Consider the following 26788-nt stretch of genomic DNA (forward strand, 5'->3'; position numbering starts at 1 on the left):
CCTGGGGGTGTGCAAGGCCAGGCTGGATGAAGCCTTGAGCTGCCAAATCTGTTTGACAGGCATCCCTGCCCATGGCTGGGAGGTTGGAGTAGATAAGCTCTGAGGTCCCCTCCAATCTAAGCCATTCTAGGATTCCATGATATTGTAACCTTTTTTCCCCATAAAATGTGGTCACTAATCCAGGACCAATGCAGTTCTTTGGATATGTCCTTCATATACTCAAAGAAGCCAGTTTTATGGTACAATCTAACCAGCCAAGGATACTTTACATACCCATGTAACCAACAGTCCCAACCCGTCCTCGGACTGTTTCTCCTTCTGGAATCTGCACAGCTAAGCCAAGATCTGAAATTCTGATATGTCCTATTGATGTTAAAATAAATTATACATAGTCAGCAATTAAGAAATGTAGCATACCCCATCAACAAAATATCCCAAACCATGAAAATGTTCATATACTCATAGCTCTAGGTTATTTCCCTTAACTAGAAAGGAGTGATTTATGATTTCCACCTCTTCCTTAAATATGCCAAGATGAGAAGCACAGATCTGATTTCCTCAAGGTCATACAAAAGCCTTTGCTCTTAAGTACTGTAATTCCTAGCTTTGGCATGGGCTGCTCCTCTAGAACAAAGGATAGCTGCTTGGGTTAAATTCTGTCTCTATGCATCAGACACTTGCATGTTTCCATTCTGTATTCCCAACACCAACACTTAGCTTTCTGACCTCCCAACCAAACGTCAGAATTTACTCTCCAACAACGAAAGTTTCCTGTACTGAGGTACCAGGCTTTCCTCTAACAAAGTATCCCTAATAAGGCTAAGCACAAGCAACTGGAACTGCTGTCCTGCTCCCACTGCAAAAGCAAAGCAGCCTAGCCATAACCTACTTATTTATATTGTAACATCTCAGAGCAATATTAGGAGTTCCCCTTCTCATCAATCAGTCCAACCATGACAGTACCTTCTGTTTCACTTTACTAGCCAAACTTCTCAAGCTGACCACCTTTCCTATTATGCATGGCATTTACACTAGAGCTTATAATGTGGAAGTTGCCTGGTGGAAAGCTGGATGTGTCATGAACAACATTGCTCAGATGGAAAACAGTCCAAGAAGAGGAGCAATGGGAGTAAGTTCACCACCCTTCCTTACACTCCCATGGACAGATAGAGTTTTTTGCCAGACAGACTCAACAGCAAATGAGTCAAGATAGTTCAAAGCAAGAACTGTATTGACATGATGCTATTTTAAAAACACACAAGGTACTTTCTTAGTAAGAGTATGAAAGGCTTGTCAGAAGAAAGGGCATTTTCAACTCTATTTCAAACCAGAAAATGGCCAATCTCCTGTATCAGACAGATTCAGAGTGAAAAAAAGCACAGGAATACAAAATCCACACTTATTTCTGCTACTAGATACAAGGACAGGGATGCTTATTCACAGAAGCCTCACAGCTTCACAGATTAATTCAGGATGGAAGAGACATCAGAAAGTCTCTAGTACAACCTCCTGAGCAAGCAGTCAGCCCAAAGTCTTCAAGGTTGTTTACTTCTTGTCTAGAAAGCCTCCTAGAGTGGAGGCTGCATCACCTCTCTGGGCAGCCTGTTCCAATGCCCTTTGTGTACATGTTCTCTGTAATTCAAAAAGCTCTACAGCATCAGTGTTAGCTAGCAGCACATTCATTTCTTATTTTCATGTGATAAATAATCAAGTGGTGGGGAGAGAGAATGAAGAAAGTCAAGTGCCCCTCTACATACCAGTTGGGCATAACTAAATGCTCTTGAGCAGCAAATGCTGTTTTAAATAGTCAGATACTTTTCCATTCCCTGACATCAGAAGAACCCCTTTTCAAGTGCAGGATCTGAGCTCCTGAAGCGATTTTCTAATTAGTCCCCTCTGCTCTCTGGAACAAGACCAGAATATCCCTGGCAGAGAGAAAACATTCTAGTGCAGTCCTGCAAGACTGCATTTTTTCCTCAAAGAAGCCTCCAGATTATGCAAGACACTACTGGAGAGAAAAATTCAAGAATGTATTTGATGTCTATCAAGGCTTTAACTCCTGTGAAGTGCCTTCTGCCAAGCCATCACCTTTTTAGCAATGTATCAGTCAGAACATGCTGACTTTAATTAAAAAAAAAAACCTGTGTTAATGACTTCAAAAGCAGTTCTTCCTCCACTAAAGCACTCTGCAATTGCAAGAACAAACTGGCCATACTCATCCATAGCTCCAGGAGGAGGTAGTTGCTGCACATGGTCTACACTGGATTCAAAAGATCCTGATAGATTTCACACAAAGCCAGTAAAGAAAGCACATTTGGCTTTTGAAAAACAAGGAACTACAAACGTTTCTTTATAGTTTGTACTTCCTTGATTCCTTCCAGCCACATGTGAGTCAGTGATCATCAGACCTGGTTTAGTCGAAAGGTCGAACTGAGATGCTTCAGGACTCTTCTCTTCTGGCTTAACCATTAGAGTTTGCTATGTAAAATTCTGACCCCGCACCTAACAAACTACATTTCCATAGTCAAGGAAAAGGAGAACAAATCCATATAAAAGTTTAGTAATCTTAAATCAAGGGACAGGAGGTGAACAATGAGCACAAGGCAGAAGTAGCCATTTGAAAGTGGGAAACTGACCCCTCCAACATTGCCACTGTCATCTCTTGAAGATCCCCAGTATTATCCAAATACCAAAGGTATTTTTTCCCCTTTACTAACTACAGTTAGCATCTGTCAGTCAGGTCCCCTTAATCATGAAGAAATCCCTTTGGTTTCTGGCAGAATATTAATTAGAGTTGCAATTTCCAATTTCAATATTAATTTTAGTCAGTACTTACCACAGTCATCAAGGAGTATATTCTCAGGCTTCAAGTCTCTACAGATTAATCAGAAGAGAAATGTAAGTTATACAAAGGCAAAATTATTAGCCATCACCAAGTGCAACTGAGGCAGCATAAGATTTCTTGGTTCTGATCAAAGGCATTTTTCCTGTTTCCATCTATATGTAAAAAAACACCTGTGAAGCTGAGGACCTAGAATACAAACAGTTTAACCACAGAATTCGAGATCCATATTTCTTCCTCTCTTACCCATTTTTATTTACAACAGCAATTAGTATCTCACAACCTATCCCTACACATCACTAAACTCCTGATAAGAGCCACTAACTTGCTCCCAAAGTTCAGATCCTAAGTCAAAGACATTTCTCCTGAGAGTATCAGGCACACAACCTCACAATGATAAAACACCTAAGTGCTTGCTGCAGTTAGATGCTGACCCCTTGATCTATTCCATCCTAGGGACCAGAACATCAGAGAGTAATACTCCCTAAAAAGTAGTTTCCCTTATGAAGCAGAGGAAGGGCTACAGGACTGCAAAGCTCACAATGGTAACAGGCTCATTAAGAAAGGTTAGACAAAAATAATACATTTGATTTTCAGTTAGACTAAACAAGCACTAGTCTATCTGTGCTATAGTTTACATTAGTCCCAAGACTAAACATAGTCTGCTGTGAGCACAGGCAAGAGGCAGGCAAGGAGCTACTAATGTTTATTCAATAGGTCTTCAAGCCTGACCTTCCAGGTAGGTTCCATGGTACTAGGGCAGCTACAGGAGTTTGTGAGGAAAATCTCTGTGTTCAAGCAGCCTATCTGATAAAAGCCACTACTATCCTTGAGGAGTGGGGTAACTCCTGCAGGAGAACTCCAGCAATTAAGTCGTTCTGGAAAGCAGACATTTGTTCCCCACTCTGTCTTAAGCAAACCCTGACTTTAATCTAAGTATTATCAGACTTTTTATGCAGCAGATGGATGAAGAGCTCCACTACTGCCTGTCCCAGTCTGTTTGCTTACTTTTCTTATGTCAGCAACATATGGCAAGCTACAGCCACTTTCACAAGCTCCAACTGAAAAGCAAACTGACTCAGTCTCTGTCACAGAGCAGTGCAAGGCCCTCCTTCCAGCTCTGCACCTGTTCTTGTAATTCAGTGGGAACCCCGTGAACAAAATGGCACAATTGACTCCAGGGTCCTACAGACAGCAGTAATGCCACTGCTTGAAATTCAGTAAAGTGATAAAAAGACATACAAAACACACACCAAACATTGGTGTTAAGAGAGAGAAAAGTTAGGCCTAGGCTCTTCACTTTATGAGGTGAGCTGCTACTGATGGTGATGTATCCCACATATCACAGATTTAAACATCACTAACTTCCATTCAACCTGCCATCCCAGAACTGAACAAAAAGACCAGATAATCTGTGGGCTTCTGTTAGTTTTGTTTTGTTTGGGGTTTTCTTTGTTATTGTCTTGTTTTTTAAACAATCTGTTTCAGTTTCACTCGGGCAATTGGAAATCACTTACTTGTAGCTGATCAAACCACTCATCCTTGCTTCCCTCCTACATGTGTGCCAAAACACACTGCACCATGGCAAGGTTGGCCAAATTCTTTGGGGAAGCACATTTAACAACCAGCACAAGCCTGATTTACTCTGTGGCTCTGCTGCTTTCTGTTGTGTGCATGTTAGTCTTCTGTATTGGGGAGGGAGAAGACTAAGATTCATTATATTAAAGTTATGCAAGGTTATACTTTGGATCTTCTTTGAAAACAAGTGGTACTTGGTGTTACACACCAAAAATATAAAGAAAGCCTTCTTGGCCCACCACCAAGTTTGGTTTTGCTTGCTTTGTAAAATAAATGCATGCCAGGGGTTAAATGATATATGGCCTGAGGCAGAAAAGATCAGGAAGACCATACAACCTCAGTTACAGTGCATAAGCCTTCTAATAGTTGCATTAATTCAAGGGCAATAAAGCATTCATTGCAGGGCCCTAAATCAGAAGAAAGAGGGCAAAATGGATCATAACTGCCTTTTTACCCTCTTGGGTCTAACAAGCAAGGCAGCAAGGGACTTCTACAACCTTCTGTGAACTTCTGCTTTAGAGCAGGTGAGAATACAATCCCATGCTCCTAAAACTTATTTGAATTAATAATTAATTGGCTTCCTAAATAATATTCTGCTTCAATTTCACAAATAAACCTTGCATCAACTTTATGCTTTTGAATATAGCAAGTATCTAGACCTAAAATAACACTTAAGAAGACAAATGACATCAGTAATTCTGAAAGCCACACTGTGAAAAGGAAAACTACACCTTTTTTTTCCCCACTTACTATGAACTTGAAGTACAAACTTGAGTAGAAAACAATTAATATATTCAGTGCTCAACAGATGTGGAAAATTCAAGGCAGACAACACTCACCTGTAAACAATTCTCTCCTTTTGCAAATCCTCTAGACCACAGCACAGTTCTGCAGCATAGAAAATAGCCCTTTCTTCATCAAAGCCAGGATTTCCCATGTTATATATGTGAAACTTCAAGTCCCCTCCATTCATTATGGTTAATACTAAACACAGGGCATCTTTTGTCTCATATGTATAGGATAAACTAACCTAAAAATGGGGCAGGGGGAGAAGGTGACCATTATTCACTCTCATACTGCAACACAATTCAAAGATCTTTTCTCCAATACAAGTAACATACAACTCCCTTATTTTTTTTTAGAAGAAAAAAAGATCAAAAGAAAACAGAACAAAACAAGTAGAGAATTGCTCTTGTCACATTCAGACTAATTTGCACAAATACACAAGTTCTGCATCACCACACAGAAGTTTACTGTTCAGGTATCACAGAGCTCCACCCAGACAATATATTTGCTGAAAACTCTCACAGAAATGCAAGATACGAAACTTTTAATGGCAATTAAGTGTCAGACTCTCATAAAGTTGCCCCTTTTAAAGTGCACTTATGAATGACCTCCAAAAATGAAATTAGAAGTCGGCACTGATTACAAGAAAATTAGGGGTATGTGGGGTAAGAAAGCAGAGAAATGCATTGGAAAAAGAGACAGAGAAGAGAAAAAATAGAATGGAATTAAGTAGATGTATTATCCTCTTTCTTAAACATAGACAAACATTCAGTCATAGGCTGTAGCAGAATTTGAGTGATTATTTGAGTCTGAGCCCTAGAGAATAATCTGTTTACCTTCAAACACAGGACAAAGATACAGTGGCATCAGCACACCGAAACACAACCTGATGTTCTGGTTGTATGTGAGAAAAGGTAGCAGAATAAAAAGGTAGCAGGATAAAAAAAGAAGTCCTCTGCACAGAACTAGTCAGAATCACACCCCAAATGTGCTTCTTACACCAATCATTTCTCTCAGCAGTCACTCATTCCCTAAAGCAATTAAAACAAACTGTCTTGTGCCCACCAGCTCCTGAAGAGGCTGAAATACAGCAAACAAAAGCAAGACAATCTTCTGAGAGGATCAGAAGTAGATACTTACTACAAACCTACTATTCACTTTTTCCAGAATCCTTTTTTCATTCAGAGCCATTGATTCTCCTTTCCTTTTCTTTATTCTCTTCTTTTCTAGCTTTTTGCAAGCATACATTTTGCCTGTTGCCCGCACTTGACAGGCACACACCTGAAAAAGAAGGCAACTGTCAGACATGCTGGGGAGGTTTAATTCATTTCTTTTAAAGAAGACAAAATTACATTTTCTTTTTGCCAACTCTTGCATGCTTTCATAAAGGTCTGTAAGCATCAATACAGAGCTTTCACCCATCAAACAACTCTGAGGGGTCACAAAAGCTGTAACAGAAGTCAAAAAATGGATCATACAGGAGAAAACTCATTTTTGCTGGGGGTAAGTAGTTCAGTAAAACTGTGGCTCTTGTGTTGGTGAAACACATGGCTGAGGTAAGAGTCTCTGCCCAGGAAAGCAGGACAGAGGACAAATAACCACACCTTAACCAAGCTGGAGGAAAATAATTGAGTAACCCTGCTTCCTCTTCAGTAGAGGGCTCTGGTTAAAACATGTGTGTGGGGGGGTGGGGTGGAAATTATGGTTACAACATGTAAGGGGAGAAAAAAGCCCAGTGAAGTATAAAGAGAATTAAAATCTATAATTTTCCTATTAGATTCATGAATACATCATTATTCATCAGAAACTACATTCTCCTTCCCAGGTGACATTTATAAACAGAAGCAACCATTGCCAATCAGTAAAGTTTTCTCTAACTCCACATCACTACAATACTCAAATTAATGCATTGAAAGAAAGCAGTTTGGATTGACGAGTTTGACAGGTAATGTATCAGTTGTATATTGTGAGTCAAGAGTTAAAAAACTGCTTCTGCTCTGTATTCAGCTTCATGGGTGTTTTTGGGGTTTGTTCCTTAAGGATTACCTTGCAGAGAGACACTTGGGTACTCACCTCTCCAAATCCACCTTTGCCTAGTACACGGTAATGCCTAAATGTGTGCTTGGTTACCGGTTGCCTGATTAACAGAAAGGAACAATTACTGGAACAAGAATGAGGAAAGCTAGTGATTCCCTCCCCACTCATTTTCTCCTTCCTGTTCTATGCCATCTCACTGAACAGCTGCCTTGACTTCATGGAGTCACTATTAAACAGCAGAAAGGGGTGATGCCATGACAAGCATTGGCTCCCTCATGTGGTCAGCAGACACGGACACTAGCAGGGAGAAAAGCTGATCTCTTGGGCCCTTTGCTGCTTATCTGTTGTCATCAACAGTCCATTTATCAGCTCCAGTTGCCCCCCTTAGTTGCAGTACGCTTACATGTAGGCTGCATTTCAATGAGACCCTGCTTACACCGCAGCACTGAAAGGTAAATCAGTTCTGCTTTTGCATTGCTGCTTAGCTTTTTCAAACATTAAAAGAGTTGGGGCATGCAACAACAGTTTGAGAGATGAACTGTTGAAGTACTGGTGTAGTGAAAGAGGAAGAGACAGCTGAAAGCAGAACAGGTGTCAGCCATTCTGTGCTGAAACACTGCTAAAGGTGTAGCAGAGCAGGGTTGTTTCATGGTGCTGGGGCTGGTGGGGGTTTTGGTTTTTAAAAAGCATTCATTGTAAAAGCAGCTTTGTTCTCAGGACAACCAATGGAGGTTCACCTGGTAGAGAATTTTCATTTAATTGGGTAACTTTCCTAGTTCTCTTCCTGGATTTTCCTGCTGATTCAGTGAAAAAAAGCCACCAGATAACTGGAATTTACAGTAAAGTTAAAGCTCAAGCATGCTAATGTTTGACTATGTGATCATGATACACAGCAGTGCTGAATTAGACTCAATCTGTACCTCCTGAAAAAGTTTAAACACTCATGTAGGACTGATTTAAAAGCCAAACTAGATCTGATACACACAAATCTTGCTGCCTTGTAATTATTAGATCTGTCTGTACAACCCTCAAAACCCAATTAGGTCCCAAATTACCCAGTGGGTTAGAAAACTGGATTAATCTGCTTATTAACCACAAATTAAACCATGGGTCAAAGTAAAGGATGCTAGCATTCCCAAGAAAGACTGGTATCCCACTGCACACTTGAAAGCCAAACATACATCCATACGATACTAAATTTGCATTTACCCAGCACAAATCTACTGCTTAAAGACTACTTGACACAGACTTCTCTGTTGGAATATTGTCTCTCTTCCTGACCCATCAACCTCGCTCTTTACAGCTTGTATTTCGGATCATTTCTTAGTCACCCAGTGCCATTCCTTAGGGCTCTACAGCATTTCTAGCATAACAAGCACGACTGTCCACACAGTAAAGGAAAATTCTAATGCAAATGTTAGAAATGAACTCACTTTTCCAGCCATTTCCACTGCAAAAACCGGGAAAAATACACACTTTCCTGGTAAGCTTCAAATGGTCCTCTGCTTAGGTATTCATGGACAATTCTAGCAACAGGAAAATCAAATCAATCTTCTACTGAAATAAAAACCAACTGATAAAGCAGGAGGTGCTAGCAATCTGTTAAAATAAACTGAAACATACCAACGAAGCTGCAGGCAGGAAAACATTGCCACTGTGCTCTACAATGGTTTTAACCCAGGTGTCTCACAAAGTGAGGGCCTGTCACAGAAACTTGTTCCTCTCAGAACAGCAGTGAATGCCAGCCTGCTGTAACATTGAGCAACCAGAAAGCTGGACCTCTGCATTCTCATTGCACATCTTCAAGCCCACCTAAACATTAGTCTCTCAGGAGCTATGCAATGCAGAAATGACCCCACATATATGACCTTCCTGAAAGATACCTACAGGAAGGTAATAGCTTCTCATACATTCTTTGGAGACTGATAAGGAAAATCTTATTTTAGGGTTGGAAATGGAAATGCCACATCCAAACCAGAAAACCAGGTGTTTTGTTATTCCCCTTAAACTAAACACACCAAAATGGGGGAGGAAAAGAAGCCATTCAAATAGTATTCAGCTATTTATCAGCAAGAGGAAAGGGATGACCTACATGACTGATCCTCTGTCTGAGACATGTTTTATTAGGTGTTCTCACACATCCCTTTCAACCTTATAATCTCTGGTTGTTATAAAGCATGATTATTTTTGTTGTCAGGGAGATGACCCAAGCAGTGACAAAACATGTTGCAATCCTTCAGACATGATCAAGCATGCCTTGAAGAACCAGTAATATCAGAAACATAAAGGCTTCAGAGAGACATGCAACACTGGTTAACATGCCACCTGGATGCGTTCCTGTGTGATCTGCCCTAGGTGATCCTGCTCTGGCAGGGGGATTTGACTGGATGATCTTTTGAGGTCCCTTGCAACCCCTAACATTCTGTGACTCTGATGTGCCGTTCCCCCACTGCTGCTACTGCTGTGTCAAATATCAGCTCATGGCTCCAAAACAAAACCAAGCTGTGTGTGTTTGTGTTAACTCACACCATCCTTCCCCAAATCAACCATTTTAATGGAGTAACTGTTGCCTCAGCTCAAGCTGTTTTCAAGAACCATGCATTGTGTAACATTATTCAGAAACCTTTCAAGCTCCAGTTTGTAACCACGCATTTTTCTGAGTAACTTCATCACAGAAAAGAAATCATTAAAGGGTAAGAATACAAGAGAAGTACTATTCTAACTCACAAGACACTTGGTAGCAGATAATAGTGTGATTTTATGCCAAAATAGCACAAACATTAAGGAAAAAGCTCTGCAGAAGTCAAACATCTAAATCACATCGGAAGGAGACCCAGTCCTTTAATAAATCTGCTCCAAGTTTCTTCTCCACATTCACTTCAAGACCTGAATTGTTGAAGTATTGATGTAGTGGAAGAGGAAGAGATAACCAAGGGCAGTAAAGGTGCCAGCCATTCTATGCTAAACCACTCCTAAAGGTGTAGCAGAGCAGGGCTGTGGGGTTTTTATAGGAGCTTTCATTGTTAACACAGCTTTGTTCTCAGAACAAAAGGAGGTTCATTTGCTAGAGAATTTAGTTAACTGAGTAACTTCCCTAGTTCTCTTCCTGGTTTTTACTACTAATTCAGTCAAATAAAGATTGTGGATGACTGGAATCTACCATAAAATTCACTCATTTCAGAGACTAAATACTCCACACTCTGGTAAATTCACCTTTCATTTCTCTCAGAAACACAGCAGTTTCTCTTGTGATACTCAAACTGTGCATTTTTAACTTACCTAGTACAGTCCATAAAAAGATCTTTAGAAGGATTCTTTTCCAGTCTTGCTTTACATTCATTTACTGTTTCCTGAGGTATTTCTGGCAAGTGTGCTGTAGACTTGACATAATTAAAACAAAAAAAGGCAACAATGAAAGGCATTTTTGTATATCAATTAAATCAACTGCACAAGTAAAAGCTCTGTATTAGAAGTGAAATGAAATCTTCTGTATTAAAAGTGAAATGAGATCTTCTAATAGGGGAAAAGGAAAGGAATGGTCTGGCTAAACAGAAAGCAAGTAAGTCATGTTCAGGCAACATTTTTATTTGTTCCCTATTACAGAGAATGCATCAAAAGCCATTACAGTTATTTACTTGTTCAGTATCCAGGGAAACAAACTTGGCACTAAGTCAAGCTTCTTTTTCTGTCCTTAAGTCTACCACCACAAAAGCAAGTTATCTGTTTGGCTTGGCAGGATGCAACGAAGGGGAAAGAAACACACACACACCACGTTGGGAAACTGTTTCAAATCAGCCCAAAGAAATCTGTATTTGTCTTTTTTTACTTCTGGTAGCCCCAAAGAAAGTGCCAGAAGTCCTTCTGCTTTTAAGGCATCTGCAAGACTTTCATTTGGAGTGAAGTCTTTTCAAGATGACTGAAGTAAGAGAAGGTGGTGCAGCTACTCATAGAAAGCAAATGTCTAATTACACAGCCACAGAAAAACTTCTGCTGGATACCAAAGAAGAGACTCTTGCATGTGTTAGATCTTATTGGTTTTTGAAAGATCAGCTGCTAGTGATCTCCACACAAAACACAGAGAAACAGAATGCTCTAGAGCAAACCAAACCAAAACTGCTTTATGCTTTGGGGAAATCTACAGCAATCCTGAAAAGTTACAGCAAATTAACTGAGGCCACAAAAGAGTGCAAGAAGGCAGCGAATCCAAGTAATTCCTCATTCTCATGTTTTCAGACTACAAAGCTTTGAATTAATTTGCTAGCAAATTTTCTATAGATGCCAAATGAGTTGAAAACATATCTTCACTTGAGAGCAGTATTTTATCAGAACACATAGAATAAATCCCAGTGGCAATTGTCTAAAAGCAGAGATCAGTCAAGGTTTCTGCTAAAGCTGGTATGTTTCACACTTTCAGAAGGCAGTATACCTTTCAGAAAGACAAAAATGGGGCTAATGAAGTTTGATGTAGTAAAAATGCTGCAACCACTTAGATCTCTATTTATCTGACATTTACAGAACTCTTGAGAGAGTATTTTGCAAGACAAGGAGATACTCACCCCATTAGTGAAGTAGGTCTCTAAAACTTTCAGGCCACAGTCAATACGCTTTTCATCTGACGACACCTCATATTCTGCCTAGAGAATGGAATGGGAAAGTAAATTACATTCAGAGCTAGTTGGCACTGCAGTTTTTTACATGGTGCTAGGCAAATGTGACCACGAATAACACAATGCCCCCAAAAGACAAAGGAACTTAAGGCTTATTGTTTAAAATCTATCTAAAGATTCTTGGGCTACATAATGAAACACATCTGAACAGTCTTAAGCACACAAGTTTAACTTTTGGAAAACATGCACCAGCTAACAGTTAGTCCAAGTCCAATTACAGACATTGCATCCCAGAGGTTAAACTAGATAAATTACAATGAAATTCCAGTTATGTGGTATTGTAGGACACACTGATCCAGGTGGGAAATAATTAGTTCTGTTTAATTTAAACACTGGTTTTGTTGAGTATCTTTATCAATGATCAGAACAAGGAGATTGAGGGAGGGAGCACTGATCTGCCTGTGGGCAGGAAGGCTCTACAGAAGGACCTGGAGAGGCCAAGGTCAGCTGCCTGAGGTTCAACAAAGAAGCAACAATCTAGAAGCAGACACAGAAGTTACAATGCTTAAAGAGAGAACACAGCATCTGGGGAAAGATGAATTAGAAAATAGCAGTCTCCAACAGCAACTTGCATTGGCTCTGTGAGCTGGGCCAACTCAGTCAAAGCTTGTTTTGTATCTCAGAAGGTAAATGCATACACCCAGAACAAAGAATGTGTGGCACAACTCCCTCAGGACTACACCATACAAAACAACAGCTTGGTTTATTGGGACAACAACCATTAAGAACCTCATATAAAGTTCCAAGTGACTGATCTAATGGAAAGAGAAGTCATGTACCTCTGTAAAGAAACCAGAACACTGGAACATAGACAACTCAGGAATCAAACACACACCACTGGAAATAAGAGAATCCCTGAACTCCAGTTCTGCAATCAATTGCATCTAACCCACACTGACTCACTGCTAAGTCATCAACATCTTTTTCTGCTGAGACACTATGGCATCAACCATTTCAGCACAGCCCTCAAATCCATGAGCAGCTGCATGCCATTGGTTTTGCTCCTTAAACTCCACAGCAGTCAGACTGATGGCAAGGAATTCTTCTGCAACTACCAAACAACCTGAGGTCAGAAAAGCCTTCTACCTTCCCAGTAATGCCAGAGTAGTCACTAAGTGAGCACAAACAGCTAGGCATACCGTTGTAAGCAGATTCTGTCATTTCAAAGGAAATTTAAGAGACAGACTTGTCAAGTAATTTCTGTTGCTCACACAGCTTAAGAGGGAAGTTTAAGCTGTCATCCATTCTTTTTCAGACTTGAGTAACTTGTCTCCAGTTAATGAAATGAGTCACTAGATGACTGGATAACTGTAATTCCTCACTTCAATTTCTATCATTTTTATTCAATTATTTCACAACTGTTCTTTCTGTAAGGCCAAGCTGACCCCAGACTTTCAAGGTCACACCTTTTCAAGAGTTAGAGCTGACCAGTCTCAGCATTCTATTCAGGGAGATCACACAGCATTGTGCTACCTTGATTTTGCCATTTTTTGGCCTCCTGAAACAGTCATGCTGCTGAAATCACATTGTTCCTTGCAAGAGGGTCAGAAAACTCTTTTAATTAAGAAGCAAGGTACTTAAAGACTCTGACATTTAATGCCAGAAAGAAGTCTAAAAATCTATTTAAAATAAAAAAAGTTAAACACAGGACAAATTTTAAAAGGCAAAACTCAAGGCAAAGCCCCCAAAAGCATGGCCCTTCCCTTCACATTACTGCCTTACAAACAAAACCAACAATGAAAACCTCTCAACTCCACCCCCACAAAGAAAAATGGAAAAAGCTTCAACAAGCTTGCTGAAGTCCACTCCAGAAAAGGGAATCTGGCTACTTCAGGAACCCATCTGTAAGAGAGAGAAGGTATTTCATTTCCCTCCCTTGAACAAGACAACATGCTAGCTTTCAGCTCACAAAAGAGGTTTCTGTTTCAGTGATTCCCAAGAAGACTTCTTCAGTAGATTTTTTCCCCCCCAAATGGAAGTTAAAAAAAAATAAAACAAACAAAAAAAGTAAAGTGCAGAATTATCCTCCACATCAGTTTAGCTCAGGTAGGGAAGTCTTTGGTAATTCACAGAAGGGTTGTAATCCATGTAACATCACAGGCTGCATATTTAAAACAATTCAAAATTTTCAGTTACTGTAAAACACTGCAGGCACTTTTGAGAGACAATTGCACCCGAAAAATGACACCTGTAGAGCTCACACATGCCTGCTGTACAGGTCATGCCTGTCATTTCTTTTCTCCCTCATGCTGCCAAAGATTCTGTTACTCCTTATCCAAGCTTGTAAGGATTGAAAATGTGTGGAGGTTGCAATCATTGAGGCCACATCCACAGTTCTCAGTGCTTTCCCCATTGTGCCATGCTCATTAAAGGCTCTTGTTTACATTCACTTTGGGATATTTAGCTCCATTGTTCTGGATTTCTATTCAATCCACTCTGTGTCTCCAACTGTCAAACTGGTCTCTGGAATTTGATGCTAGAACAGCTCCTAAGAGTCACAAAAGTATGGTGAAATGCACCTGGGGAGTAAGCCTGACTGCACACAAAATTCATTGCTAAGTATAAAGCAATTCTACTTATTTGACACTAAATTTCCTTTTTAGCTGATGGAGTGCTGCGTTTATACTCCCACAGGGGGGAAGAAAGATATCCTGAAGTGGAGGGCACAGTAATAATGCCACGTATTTCCTTACACTCTGAACCTTTCAGAGCCATTTTACATTCCAATACTGTACTTTGGGACACATGTAAGCAGCGGCAGTACCCTAATTCTACCTTCTTCGGTCATCTGTTCCCTGAATTTAAGAACAAAAATGGGTGGGATGAGGAAAACTGTTCTTTTGGCAGCCATCTCAATTTGAGAGTATATTCTACTGTAAGAGACAAAGAATAAAAAGCTCTGAGCTATTATTCTCTCCTCTTAACGTCTGCCTTGTGCCTGCCCACTCATTACAATCCCCCTGCCCATGAGGGTTTTGTCTGAGGGTATCTTACAAATCATGGCTGTGGGCACACTTCCATCCTCTCCTCATTCTTTAGTGATAGATAGCAAGATGCAAATGTATCAATACAAACCAATTTCCTTTTCCCTTGGTCTCTAAAATCTGTCTTCCCTCCTTCCATAGATGGTTCCCTACGTTTCCAGCTCCATTGTATCTTTGTTTAATTAGCACAGTCTGTCTAGCCTAGGGCTTCCATGCAAGTTGTAACATTTTCAAGTCTATGTTTACAACATTTTCAAGTCTGAGTATGGTAAGATCCATTCTAGCACACTCCTCTAGGCTCAAGAAGTCAAGCAGCATGTCCTTCTAAAAGTATTTCTCTTACTCCCACCCTGCCCATTTTTGTATCTCTGACCACACCAAGATGGCAGGGATTTTATGCTAAATGTTAACCATCTTCCTTTAAGTAACACAGAGAGAGTTTTATCTGATATTTATCAAAAGTCACAGCTTCAGAGTTGATAAAGACCAAATGGCCCTGTGCTCTCACGTAAGCAGCACCACGAACACATGTGTTTAAGAGAAAAGGAGTATTCTATTAGATTGTTGTTAACCACAGTAGTCAGCTAATCCTCACACTTGCCCCCTCACTCCCTTCCCAATAATAATCATGAGGGTAGAAGTGAGAAAACTTGTGGGCTGAGAGAGAGACAGTTTAATAGTTCAAACAAAGCTGCACACACAAGCAAAGCAAAATCAGAATTTCATTTTCTTCTTCCCACTGGCAGGCAGGTGCTCAGCCCTCTCCAGCGAAGTCTAGCAGCTACTTGGCAAGACAAACACCAGACCCTCTTCTTTCCCCCAGCTTTTATTGTTGAGCACGGCCTGATGTGGCCACCCCTTTGCTCAGCTGGGGTCAGCTGTCCTAGCAGTGCCCCCCTCCCAGCTTCTTGTGCACCACCAGACTACCCCCTGGCAGAGCAGCGTGAGAAACACAGAAGGGGCCTCGATGCTGTGTAATCACTGTTCAGCAACAACTAAAACATCTTTGTTATCAACACTGTTTTGGTCAAAAATCCAAAACATAGCACAGCATGACCTACAAGGAAGAAAATTAACTCTGTCCCGGCCAAAGCCAGCAGAAAAAAAATTAATCAAGCTTCAGGAAACAAAAAATGGGTAATCCATTGCCTATTGATCTCCATCTCCAGATTCTCACTGCTTACCACTGCATCCAGAAACTCAATGCATCTTTTCAAATCTGGTCTGGAATCACAGAACTGCCTGAAGAGAAGTCTTCCTATGGGCTGTTTGTCACAAAGCTGGTTATAGTCTCTTTCTGAGAAAGAAATAATAAGTACATATCTTTATCTGTCACATCATGGTCCTTGCACTCCATGAAAATAGGCCAAAACAAAAATCACTAAACCACAAAGACTTTACATTAACATATTTAGCAAAGGCGTCAAAACCATGCAGTGATCCCAAAGACCAGTGAAACGCTCACTTCCAGCCACACTTGCCTCTTCTAGACTACCCCATTTATTAAAACCCCTCTGAACCATAAGGTTAACTTTCATTTCAGTTGGGAGGTGGCAAGCAGCAATACTGTGAAAGAGCAATCCCAACACAAACAAGATTGTTTGGAAAGAAGGAATACAAGATAATAACAGAAAAGGTTATAAAAATATTACAGGACTTTAAGGGAAAAAAAGGGAACTCCATTACCACATTGTTGAAACTACAAGATGCTTCCTTTTTCTTATTCACTTATCCTTTAGGAACTGTTTCCTTTACCAAACAAAGAGCTGGGACACGGCTTTTATCTTTTCATGAGGCTATCGTCTCCTAAATTCTCCACCACATTACAAGTTTAGCTTTTTCTCCTAGTTAGCATTCAGAAGCAAGGCAGAATCCTTCCTGTTAACACCACCAAACTCTTTCCCTTCCCTCTCAGAGACATCCCAGACTGTTCTGCAGGACACCTACCGATGGAGCTTCTAATACCTTCGCAGTGACTCACAGGGGGCAACTTCAGCATCTCTCTCCATTTTTTACTACGCCCACTCCGTTTGCCTAGGAGAAAAACATGAGTAATGTAAAACACAATGCTACATCAAAAAAAAAACAACCAAGAAACATTAACAGCATAAAATTGGCCACTTCTGCACAGATCTGTGTGATTGGTTTTCATGTCTAGGAAGAAATCCATCTAGAAGGATACCCAAGCCAGTAACAAAGTTGACACAGAAGAATTTTTATATGAAACACTTTTTAAAGTGCAGAAAACCTTTTGCAAGACAAATATTTCGCCTTTTGGCTGTGCACACAGAGTACCTCTGCAGAGACAAAGCAAACATCTGGGCATTCTCAACATTTCAAACAAAACTGAGGCATCAAAGACAGAAATAAGAAAAAATAAATAGACATTTATCTCTCAGCGATGGTGCAGAATAGAAGATGTTAAAAGTTAAGTAACAAAACAGAAAAGAGCTCTCAAACACCTTTTGGACAATCAAGTTGTGCATAAATGCTCTCATTTCTAAGGGCAGTAGCAAGAGTAGACCTCGCTAATAAATGAGTGAGCATTGCTCAATACACACCATTGATTCTAGACCATAGGTGGATATCAAGAAGAACTTAGCTGTTGTAGAATTCAGATCTTTTCACTGCTCCAGATTTCACTGTATAAAAACTGATTTTACCAAACTGCTGATTTTAGGAAACTACTGCAGTATTTTGCTCATTGTTTCTCAGGAAATATATCTGTGCTCCACCTTTTGTGTTAAACTGTAACGTTAGTGCATTGCTTTTAGCTGAAGAAGCCAATTCCATTACAGAAGCTCTGCCTACTGCTCAAAGAAGCAAAGAAACAGACACATGAACATAGAGATATGCTTTTCATTGCAAAACAGTCCAGCGGAAGAGCAATTTTGGTGCTGCAAAATAGTTTAAAAGAAGATTTTGCTAAGTGATACAGCCAGATGTGTTTCCACATGACAGAACAGCAGAACTGCAGAGAAACTTTAGAACTGTACCAAAGCAGTCAGTGCTGTTAACCACAATGGGAGAGAAAGGAAGGGAGTTACCCTATGTAACCCGAATAGAAACCAGGCAGCAAACAGCACTCAACACTTTTCAGAGTTAAATCACTGGGGGGAAAAGAACTAACATCCTCAGAATAATAAAATACATATTACCAAAAAACCCTCTGCACTCAACCATACAGCTTATGAACAGTTCCACCACTGCAGCCAGTTCAGTTCCAGCTTAGTGTAGCTTAGCTCATATCAAATTTACAAGATATTTGCTAAGAGGAGCAGTGACATTTCACTGAGCTGCTGTAACGAAATATCCTCAACCCTAGGATCACTAGGAGTAAGGAATACAAAACCTTGCAAGGCTGGCTTGCAGAGTTTCTCTGAGCTGATACCTACCCTCTAAAGAACCTTCTTCTGCACTTTACTCCCTAAGGCTGCTTTGAGAGTCATTTGCCTTCCAAAATATTTTAGAATACATTGATGTTACTCCCCCCTGATACTTCAAGCAGGACCAGAACTAATCATGAATCAGGTAATTACCAGCACCAATGAAAAAAAAAACACCAACTAGATTAACAAAATATTTTTCATGTTTAAAAGAAGTTGAATATATGCTTGATAAAAATCAAGCCAGATAGAGCAATGAGACTTTCTAACAGCACCAAATACAAGCAACATGAAGGACTACACAGACAGCCTGTGCTACATCTACTGACCCACTGCAGACTATTATGGGATCATGAAAAACAATGGACAACAGTGTCAACTCCATTTTTAGCCATGCAAATGAAAAATACAATAAGCTGCAATGTCCACAGAAGTCAAAGTCCTCCTATTAGAAGATGCTCAGAAAGACTCATTTGTGCTTGACACAGTACAGTATTGACCAAGAATGAGAAACCAACCCAAATTCAGGGAATTACATAGAATTCTAGAATGGCTTGGGTTAGAAGGGACCTTCAAGATCATCTAGCTCCAACCCTCTGCCATGGGCAAGGATACCTCCCACCATACCAGCTTGCTCAAGACCTCATCCAAAATGCCTCTGAACACTGCCAGGCTCGAAGCCTCCACAACTTCTCTGGGCAACCTTCTCATGTGGAACAACTTCTTCCTTCATCTCAATCCAGTTTCTTCCAGTTTGAAGCCATCACCCCTTGTTCTGTCACTCCATGCCTTTGTGAAAAGTCCCTCTCTAGCTCTCCCAGAGGCCGCCTTGAAATCCTGGAAGGCTGATTTAGGGTCTCCCTGGAGCCTTCTCTTCTCAAGGCTGAACAACCTGACCTCTTTCAGCCTGTGTTCATAGCAGCAGTGCTCCAGGCCTCAGATCACCTTTGAGGCCTCCTCTGTACCCAATTTTAACAATTCCACGCCCTTCTTGTGTTGGGGGCTCCAGAGCTGGACACAGGACTCCAGGTGGGGTCTGAGGGGAACAGAGGGGGAGAATCCTTCCCTCAACCTGCTGCCTGTGGGGCTATTTTCTGACTTGACACCACAAGGCTTTTTGGAAAAACAAAACTGGATTGATACCCACTGAATATAGCAGCTCCTGAAGTCAAAGAAAAGAAACAAACCCCAAACCAAAAGAGACGACCATTGGTGCACGATACTTGAAGTCTAACACAAGAAAGTCTGCTGTATCTTGACCCAAATATTTTCCCAGTTATTTATGATGTGACCATTATGAACTTCAATTTACAAGAAGAGACTGTGTGCTCAAATACAGCTGAAGTCACCATCCTGTAAGTCAATAAAGACTACATATAATTTATTAATGGCACACAGGAACCAAGCGCTTAGGAGCAACAACAAACTCGACATGCTCTCTCTAGTCTCTGCACTGACTGTTCTTATATTTACAGCAAATGCACAGAAAAAGTCTGTATGTCCCAAGAACATAAAGAGAATGCATGCCCTACATCATTTACAGGTAAACGAGCCATTTCTGGGAAAAGTTCTGGGTGGAGGCCAATCTGTCATATTATTACTTAATTGCAAAGTCCTTTTCCATTTCTGAGGCAGTTTAAAAGAGGTACCAAATCAAATCATAATAGTTGTGGTTTGTAAGTGTCTTAATATTGATTTCAGAGCTTCTATTTTGGAGCTCCTTCGAAAAGACTTCAGATAAAATTCTTCCAGAAAGACCACTAGCTTACTTCCCAACACGACAGCAACACAGCCATTAGGTTAATCTGCTTTATGGTTGACCTCTGTGGTTCAGATGAATTACTACTTTTGCCTCTTTCAGATGTAATTGCTGGCTAGAACAATGTCCAACTTGAAGCAACTCATCCTTTACAAAGAGAGGGGTGGATGCAGCAATACACCATTACAGCATGCAAACACTGCAATTACATTTTCAGGTGCATGAGAATTTTGCCTTCTCTTCTTCAAATTACTTCTTAGGAGTTAGAATTTCAGCATGTACCTCTTTGTATGGTTTTGCTTCTTAATTAGGCAAATTCAGTTAGGTCATCACAGTTAGGTCTCTTCTCACAGGTAATTAGTGAAAGAACAAGAGGCAATGGCCTCAGGCTGTGATTGGGTAGGTCTATACTGGACATTAGAAAAAAAAATTTAATGGAGAAGAGTGGTCAGGCACTGGAATGTGCTGCCTAGGGAGGTGGTTGAGTTGCCAACCCTGGATGTGTGTAAGGGTTGTTTGGATGTGGTGCTTGGGGATATGGTTTAGGGGTGAACCTTGTAGAGTTTGGGGTTGGACTTGGCGATCTTGAGGATCTTTTCCAGCCTGAATGTTTTTGTGATTCTGTGATTAGGATACAGTATGAGAAAGTTGTTTAGATGGTTTCATTTTTAAACTTAGAATCATAGAACTTCAGAAAAAAACTTTGAAAAACTTAAGGGAGACAAAGTAGTTGACTTAGTTCTTAGTAAAAACACAACCAGCTGGGAAAAAAAAAAGGAAAGAAACTGCTGCAGCAAAACAAAGCAATCTCATATAGAAACGGATTTAGAGAAACAGAAATATTCTTCCAGTCATCAGGCAGACTTCCCACAGCCAAAGTGATCTTCCTTCCAGCCAGGATTCGTGGCATGATGCTCATTTTACTGAGCACAATGTTTACTGAACATTATTAGTCAGTCTTCCATGACACAGAAAACTTGGATTCTGCTCCATGCAATGAAAATAGTGAGAAGCATCACACTATGTTTGGATAATAAATGTACACAGACTATATGTGGTAAGATTCTGTGGCTGAACACCCAATCTCAATGAGATTCAGCCATTGAGTTTTCAGGGACCTTTGTGCTGCAGCTCTCCTGCCTGTATAAGGCAAGTACCGTGTCTCTGTGGTTGAGAAGCACCAGAGCTGCACGATTGCTACAACATCATTCTTGCAAAACCGATCCCACAAACCAGATTGTCAGATACCAGCTGAGAAATTCATGCTAGACCACACCCAGATAAGCTCTGAAAGCACAAAACTGCAATGAGAAGACAGCCTAGAGCATGCCATTAACTGTAAAAACCATTCCGTTGTCTCAATGGAAAATGCAAAAGAACTGATGCAGCAGCCCTACATCACCTAAACTGACATGCATGAGAATCATCACAGAACCCTAGAATGGTTTGGGTTAGAAGGGAGCTTAAAGATCATCTACTTCCAACTCCCTGCCATGGGCAGGGACACCTCCTGCTAGCCCAGGTTGCTCAAGGCCCCATTCAGCCTGGCTTTGAACACCTCCAGAGCTGGAGCCTCCACAGCTCGAGTACATGTACTGTCTTACATCGTTCCCACAGCTGAGAAACTTGCAGACAAATTTTCTAACAGATTTTAAACTCAGATGAATTCAAATCTCCTACTGACAGACACCCTTTCCTTCAAACCACCCAGATAAGCATTAAAGCCTTTCACAGAAAACCCAAAACATTCCTTTTTAACTACGGCCTTATGCTACACAGACACTGTAAACACTGCCCACTAAGACATTTTGATGGTGTGCCCTTACCATGAAAGATCCACAAACTATTGCAGAATTAACACCTCAAGTCCTTAGATCAGAATGGTAACACAGAACAACAACTAACTCTGGGCTTGGGGGCAAGTTCATGGGTACCATCACTTGAGGAAGGCTGCCATGCTTCCAAGTTCTAGACAGCCGGGGGTTTTCCAGAAGTATGATGGATGTAACCTAGCTGGCTCTCAACAAGTTTACCAATACCACCTACCTGTAAAATCAGGTTTCAGCTCAAAGTAGGAACTTCACTTTCAGCATCAGACAGACCAAGGCACATCTGAACACAAGTGCTTCAAGAAATACCCCACCTGGAGTATTGTGTCCTTTTCTGGAGCCCCCAGCACAAGAAGGATATAGAATTGTTAGAGAAGGTCCAAAGGAGGCCATGAAGATGATCCAAGGGCTGGAGCACCTCTGTTGTGAAGACAGGCTGAGAGAGTTGGGGCTGTTCGCACTGGAGAAGAGAATGCTTCAGGGAGACCTTAGAGCAGCCTTCCAGGAGAGCTGGAGAGGGAGTTTTCACAGAAACATGAAGTGACAGGGTGAGGGGTAATGACTTCAAACAGGAAGAAGCTCGATATAGATCAGACATAAGGGGGAAATTCTTCCCCGTGAGGGTGGTAAGGCACTGGGACAGGTTGCCCAGAGAAGTTGTGGAGGCTCCAAGCCTGACAGTTTTGAAAGCCAGGCTGGATGGGGTCTTGAGCAAGCTGATCTAGCAGGAAGTATCTTTGCCCATAGCAGGGTGGTTGGAACTAGATGATATTTAAGGTCCTTTCCAACCCAAACCATTATAGGATTCTATGAAATAAAGATAGACCCAAAACTACAGATTTAGAGTACTACAGCATGTTTAAGATCATAGTCCTCACACTCATGGATTCAAGTGCCTAGAGCAGGACTTAACACTCAAGTCCTCTTGCTCATTTGACTGTGGAGCAGTCACTGTAAGCAGTTAAAACCCCAGGTATCCATATGAACATTTGTGCTGCTTGTTTATATGCACAATCATTTATTGTTCCCACAGCTATAACCACTTGAACAACTGGTTCTTCACATCAGCTCTATATCCAATTCCAGTAATCATGTGCATGGTTAGGAATGTTCCTGCATACAAACTGAACAGCTTCTGCGCTTCCTCAGAGGTTAGCTAGGGAAGTCTTGAGTCAACTCAAGTAAATATAACTAATCTGGACCAGAATTCATCCATCTGATCTTACAGTCAAACATCTCTGTACACATTTCATTTTGAGATGTCTCTACTAACAGGGTTTACTAAAGGGAGAAAAAAAACCAACCAACAAAACCAAACAGTAAGAAAACACCAGTTTTTACAGATGGCTCCTTGACAAGCAAGGACTTTTTTATCATGGTGGTACCTCAAGACTGCAACAGATAGAAAATGAGACAAATGCCTTTAGATTGTGAAACCTCTAGTCCTAATTGCCACGTCTGTAATAACCAAAGCAGCAGTGTGTATCAATAACTACAGCTCTCACGTTGTGTTTATTTAGTAAATGTAATTATTTAGATTCCAACGTGCCCACATGCCTCCTTCTTCGAGTTCATTAAATAAAGGACAAAAAGGCAGACATTGTGCATAATTCTGTACAAACACAGGAAGACATGTTTCCTGCCACAATGAGTTTACAGCGATTTAAAGCACAATGCAAGAAGGGAGTGCAATAGGACACAGGAGGCAAATAAGGGAAGAAGGGACGAAAATAACAGCACTTGCAAAATCTCACGGCACTCTCACGTTAAACCTCCTGCTTGCTGATGGTGAATGGGCTCTTTGGTACAAGCATGCCTGGGTTCTTGCCCATGCTCCTTAAAGAATTAAAAGACTCAAGTTCAGTTCAATAGCTAAACTGTGGTGATCTGGGTAGTCTCCTTAGTGTTTTCACCCTAGTGATGAATGCACACAGTACAGGCTGTCTGCCTATCTATCATAACCAACACCATACTAAATTCTTACCTTATGCTGCAAGCAAAGGGAGGATGCTTTTTGCTTGCTGAATTGTTTCACTTGGGTTTAAACTTAAAACAGATAAAACTCACAATCTCAGTGGACTGCTTGTTTTATGTGAAGAGTGCTAAAGACTGAAACAATTTCAATTCTGAAACAAGGAGATTTCAGGATTTGCTTAAGCCAAACTGGGATCACATTTTGTTACTGAAAGGCTCCTGCCAACTCAATCCTCAGGCTGCACCCAATAATTATCAGATCTGTAGAAGCCTGCTGATCCCTCTGAAAACTAATTTGAGGAAGAAAACCCCAACCCCAAAACACCCAAGAGCATAGAAAAAAAACCCAAACACAACCACCCACACACCCTAGATTGGTTCATGGATCCAGCTGGTAACTATCTTCACCAATTCAGCAACCACAGGCCAGAGCCAATACAGCCAACAGCTTGGGGGAAAACTTGCTTGAGGCATGATCTTGTTTTAGCTTAAATCAATCACGGCACAGAGGATATTACAAGGCCTAACTGCAGACCCAACCTTCATTCACAAGCTGATCCTGCCAGAGCAGTAGAAATGAATTTTCAAGTGCATGCAAATACACCAGGTATGTTTAAAACAGACTCTTGGCATAGATCCTCAAATGGAGTAAACTGCCACTGACTTCAAAGGAACGACAGATCTACCCTTTGGACATGTTTTTGGAGACTATTACTTCAGGCAATGAAAAAAAAGGAAAGCTCCTAAGCAGTTTAAAACATACAGTGATTAATTTCTCTCCTTCTAAACATCACAGACTATGTGTGGGATGCTGAAATGAATTTGGATCTTACATACACTCAAAGGACTTATTAAGAGTGATTGAAGTAACTATGAAAAACAGAGGATGCAAATATAAATAAAGAGAAAAGTGAATATAAAACAGAAATACATTTCTTGTGAACTTCCTGGGTTTTTTCAGTTTATGTTTATGATCTGTCCTCATTTATGGGATATATTCTTCCCTGCCCTTCAAGAGAAACTAATTTCAAAGACATTTCTGCTGGGGAAAAAATCAGTTTGTTAATTCCTCTGTTGTCCTGTTGCTGCACATTATTCTTTCAGACATAAAACCCCGTCAGTGAAAACCTGAGTAAGGAGATCCTGACGTTGCAAGCCTTGGCACTGTTTACCCCCCCCAGTTCACAAATCAATATCATTTAATTCACCTGGTTTTCTATCTCATTTGCTGCACTTCAGTGCTCCTGAGATCAACTTTGCTTTATAATCTTGTTTTTTCTACTGAGTCACCGGTGCTCGCTCCACGATCAGGTTCACCTTAAGAGGAAGTTTTCCGTTTCTCTTTCTCACATGCAGGTTTCCCTCAAAAAGTAATGTATGCACAAGAGGAAAGAGCTGCATTGGCACAGAAGGTCACTTATCCCAGGAAACTGGGATGGGGAATCCCAGAACACTTTGCACTACAGTTTTCACCTGGAGGCAAATCCCTCCATAGACAGGTTAGTTCTCAGCACGAGCAGGTCAGCTGGAGAAGCAGACAAGGACAAAAAAAAAACCCTCCCAATAGAGCTTCTGACTCCTTAATCTTTCATCCAACAAGTACCTTTTTTTGTCACCACAATATTTTCTACTAGTAGGTGCATACTAGAGTCATATACTGTGAGCCATCATCAACACCCACGTGTGCAAAGCACTGGCATTTGATTATTTACAGTCACATCAAGATAAGGAATCCTCACAGTTTTCCTTCTTCGCATAAAGGGGTATTGTAGTAGCTGCAGAGATATTACAAGTCCTTATTGGAAGAGGCAGGCTGCTACTAAAACTATCTGGTTTATGAAAAGGTTTGGAAAATCCTCTCAATAACATCATATAGCAACATTTAAAGTTTGGAGGCTGGGGGGAAGCCAAAGCTTTATCTGGCTTGAAAAATGAGAGATGTAAACATTACAAACCAGTGTGATCATCACGCAAATCTAATTAGAAGATTCACACCTCTAATGAAATAAATTAACAGTAAGACTACTGGTGAGAAGGTAAAAGGTCTAGAAATACACAGAAGTACCTCTTTGTTTTTACTTGGTAGAAGAAAGCAGCAGTAAAAGATGCAATTTTTCCAGTCTCACTGGTTAGTTCCTGGTTCTCTAATTACACAGATCAAATTTACTTTCTACATATCAAAGAATCCTAGAATCGTTTAAGTTGGAAGGGACCTCAAAGACCATCCTAGCTGCAACCCCCCTGCCATGGACAGGGACACCTCCTACTAGACCAGCATGCTCAAGGCCCCATCCAACCTGTCTTTGAACACAGCCAGGCTTGGAGCCTCCACAACTTTTCTGGGCAACCTGTGCCTCACCTCCGTCATGGGGAAGAATTTATTCCTCATGTCTCACCTCAATCCAGCTTCTTCCTGTTTGAAGCCATTACCCCTCAAACCTGTCACTCCATGCCTTTGTACAAAATCCCCCTCCAGCTCTCCTGTAGCACCCTTCAAATACTAGGAGGCTGCTCTAAGGTCTCTCTGAAGCCTTCTCTTCTCCAGGCTTGCAAAAAACCCGACTTTGATATCAACTCAGATTAAAACAGCAGACATGAACCTAGGTGTCCAAGGTGTGCTAATTGTGCGCACCTACAACAGTAAACCACAAATGATGTTCACATCCTAACAATATTCAAATCCACAAGTAACAGAGTACCTAAAATTGGAGCAAAATGATGAGTACAGATTTGGGAGCCTCATTCTGACCGAGGTTTACATGCTCAGGCATGATTTCTGTACACTTGATGTTATTTACCAAGTATTTCTAAGCTTCTGCTATATCCCATCTTTATTTCAGTTTCTGTGTTTGCAAAATGAAGGTAATATATCTTTAGGGTTACAAAACTTTGCAAGATGCTTTCAAGAGCAATCTTTTCCTGCTCTCATCTCCAACATGAAGGAAT

General features: G+C 40.8%; 1 protein-coding gene across 1 annotated transcript in view; it reads right to left on the reverse strand.

Moving 5' to 3' along the window:
- The window catches only part of GRK4 (G protein-coupled receptor kinase 4), a 36577-nt gene that overhangs the window by 7198 nt on the left and 2591 nt on the right, over positions 1-26788 (reverse strand). The window contains exons 2-11 of the mRNA XM_009910081.2: positions 16842-16928; positions 16079-16191; positions 11800-11877; positions 10523-10623; positions 8677-8769; positions 7280-7343; positions 6347-6487; positions 5260-5450; positions 2837-2874; positions 274-363 (exon numbers count right to left, since the gene is read on the reverse strand). Of these exons, the coding sequence (XP_009908383.1) occupies positions 274-363; positions 2837-2874; positions 5260-5450; positions 6347-6487; positions 7280-7343; positions 8677-8769; positions 10523-10623; positions 11800-11877; positions 16079-16191; positions 16842-16928 (996 nt within the window). The remainder of the gene's footprint in view (positions 1-273; positions 364-2836; positions 2875-5259; positions 5451-6346; positions 6488-7279; positions 7344-8676; positions 8770-10522; positions 10624-11799; positions 11878-16078; positions 16192-16841; positions 16929-26788) is intronic.

The sequence above is a fragment of the Dryobates pubescens genome, chromosome 23 (assembly GCF_014839835.1).
Source record: "Dryobates pubescens isolate bDryPub1 chromosome 23, bDryPub1.pri, whole genome shotgun sequence".
In the NCBI taxonomy this organism is placed as follows: domain Eukaryota; kingdom Metazoa; phylum Chordata; class Aves; order Piciformes; family Picidae; genus Dryobates; species Dryobates pubescens.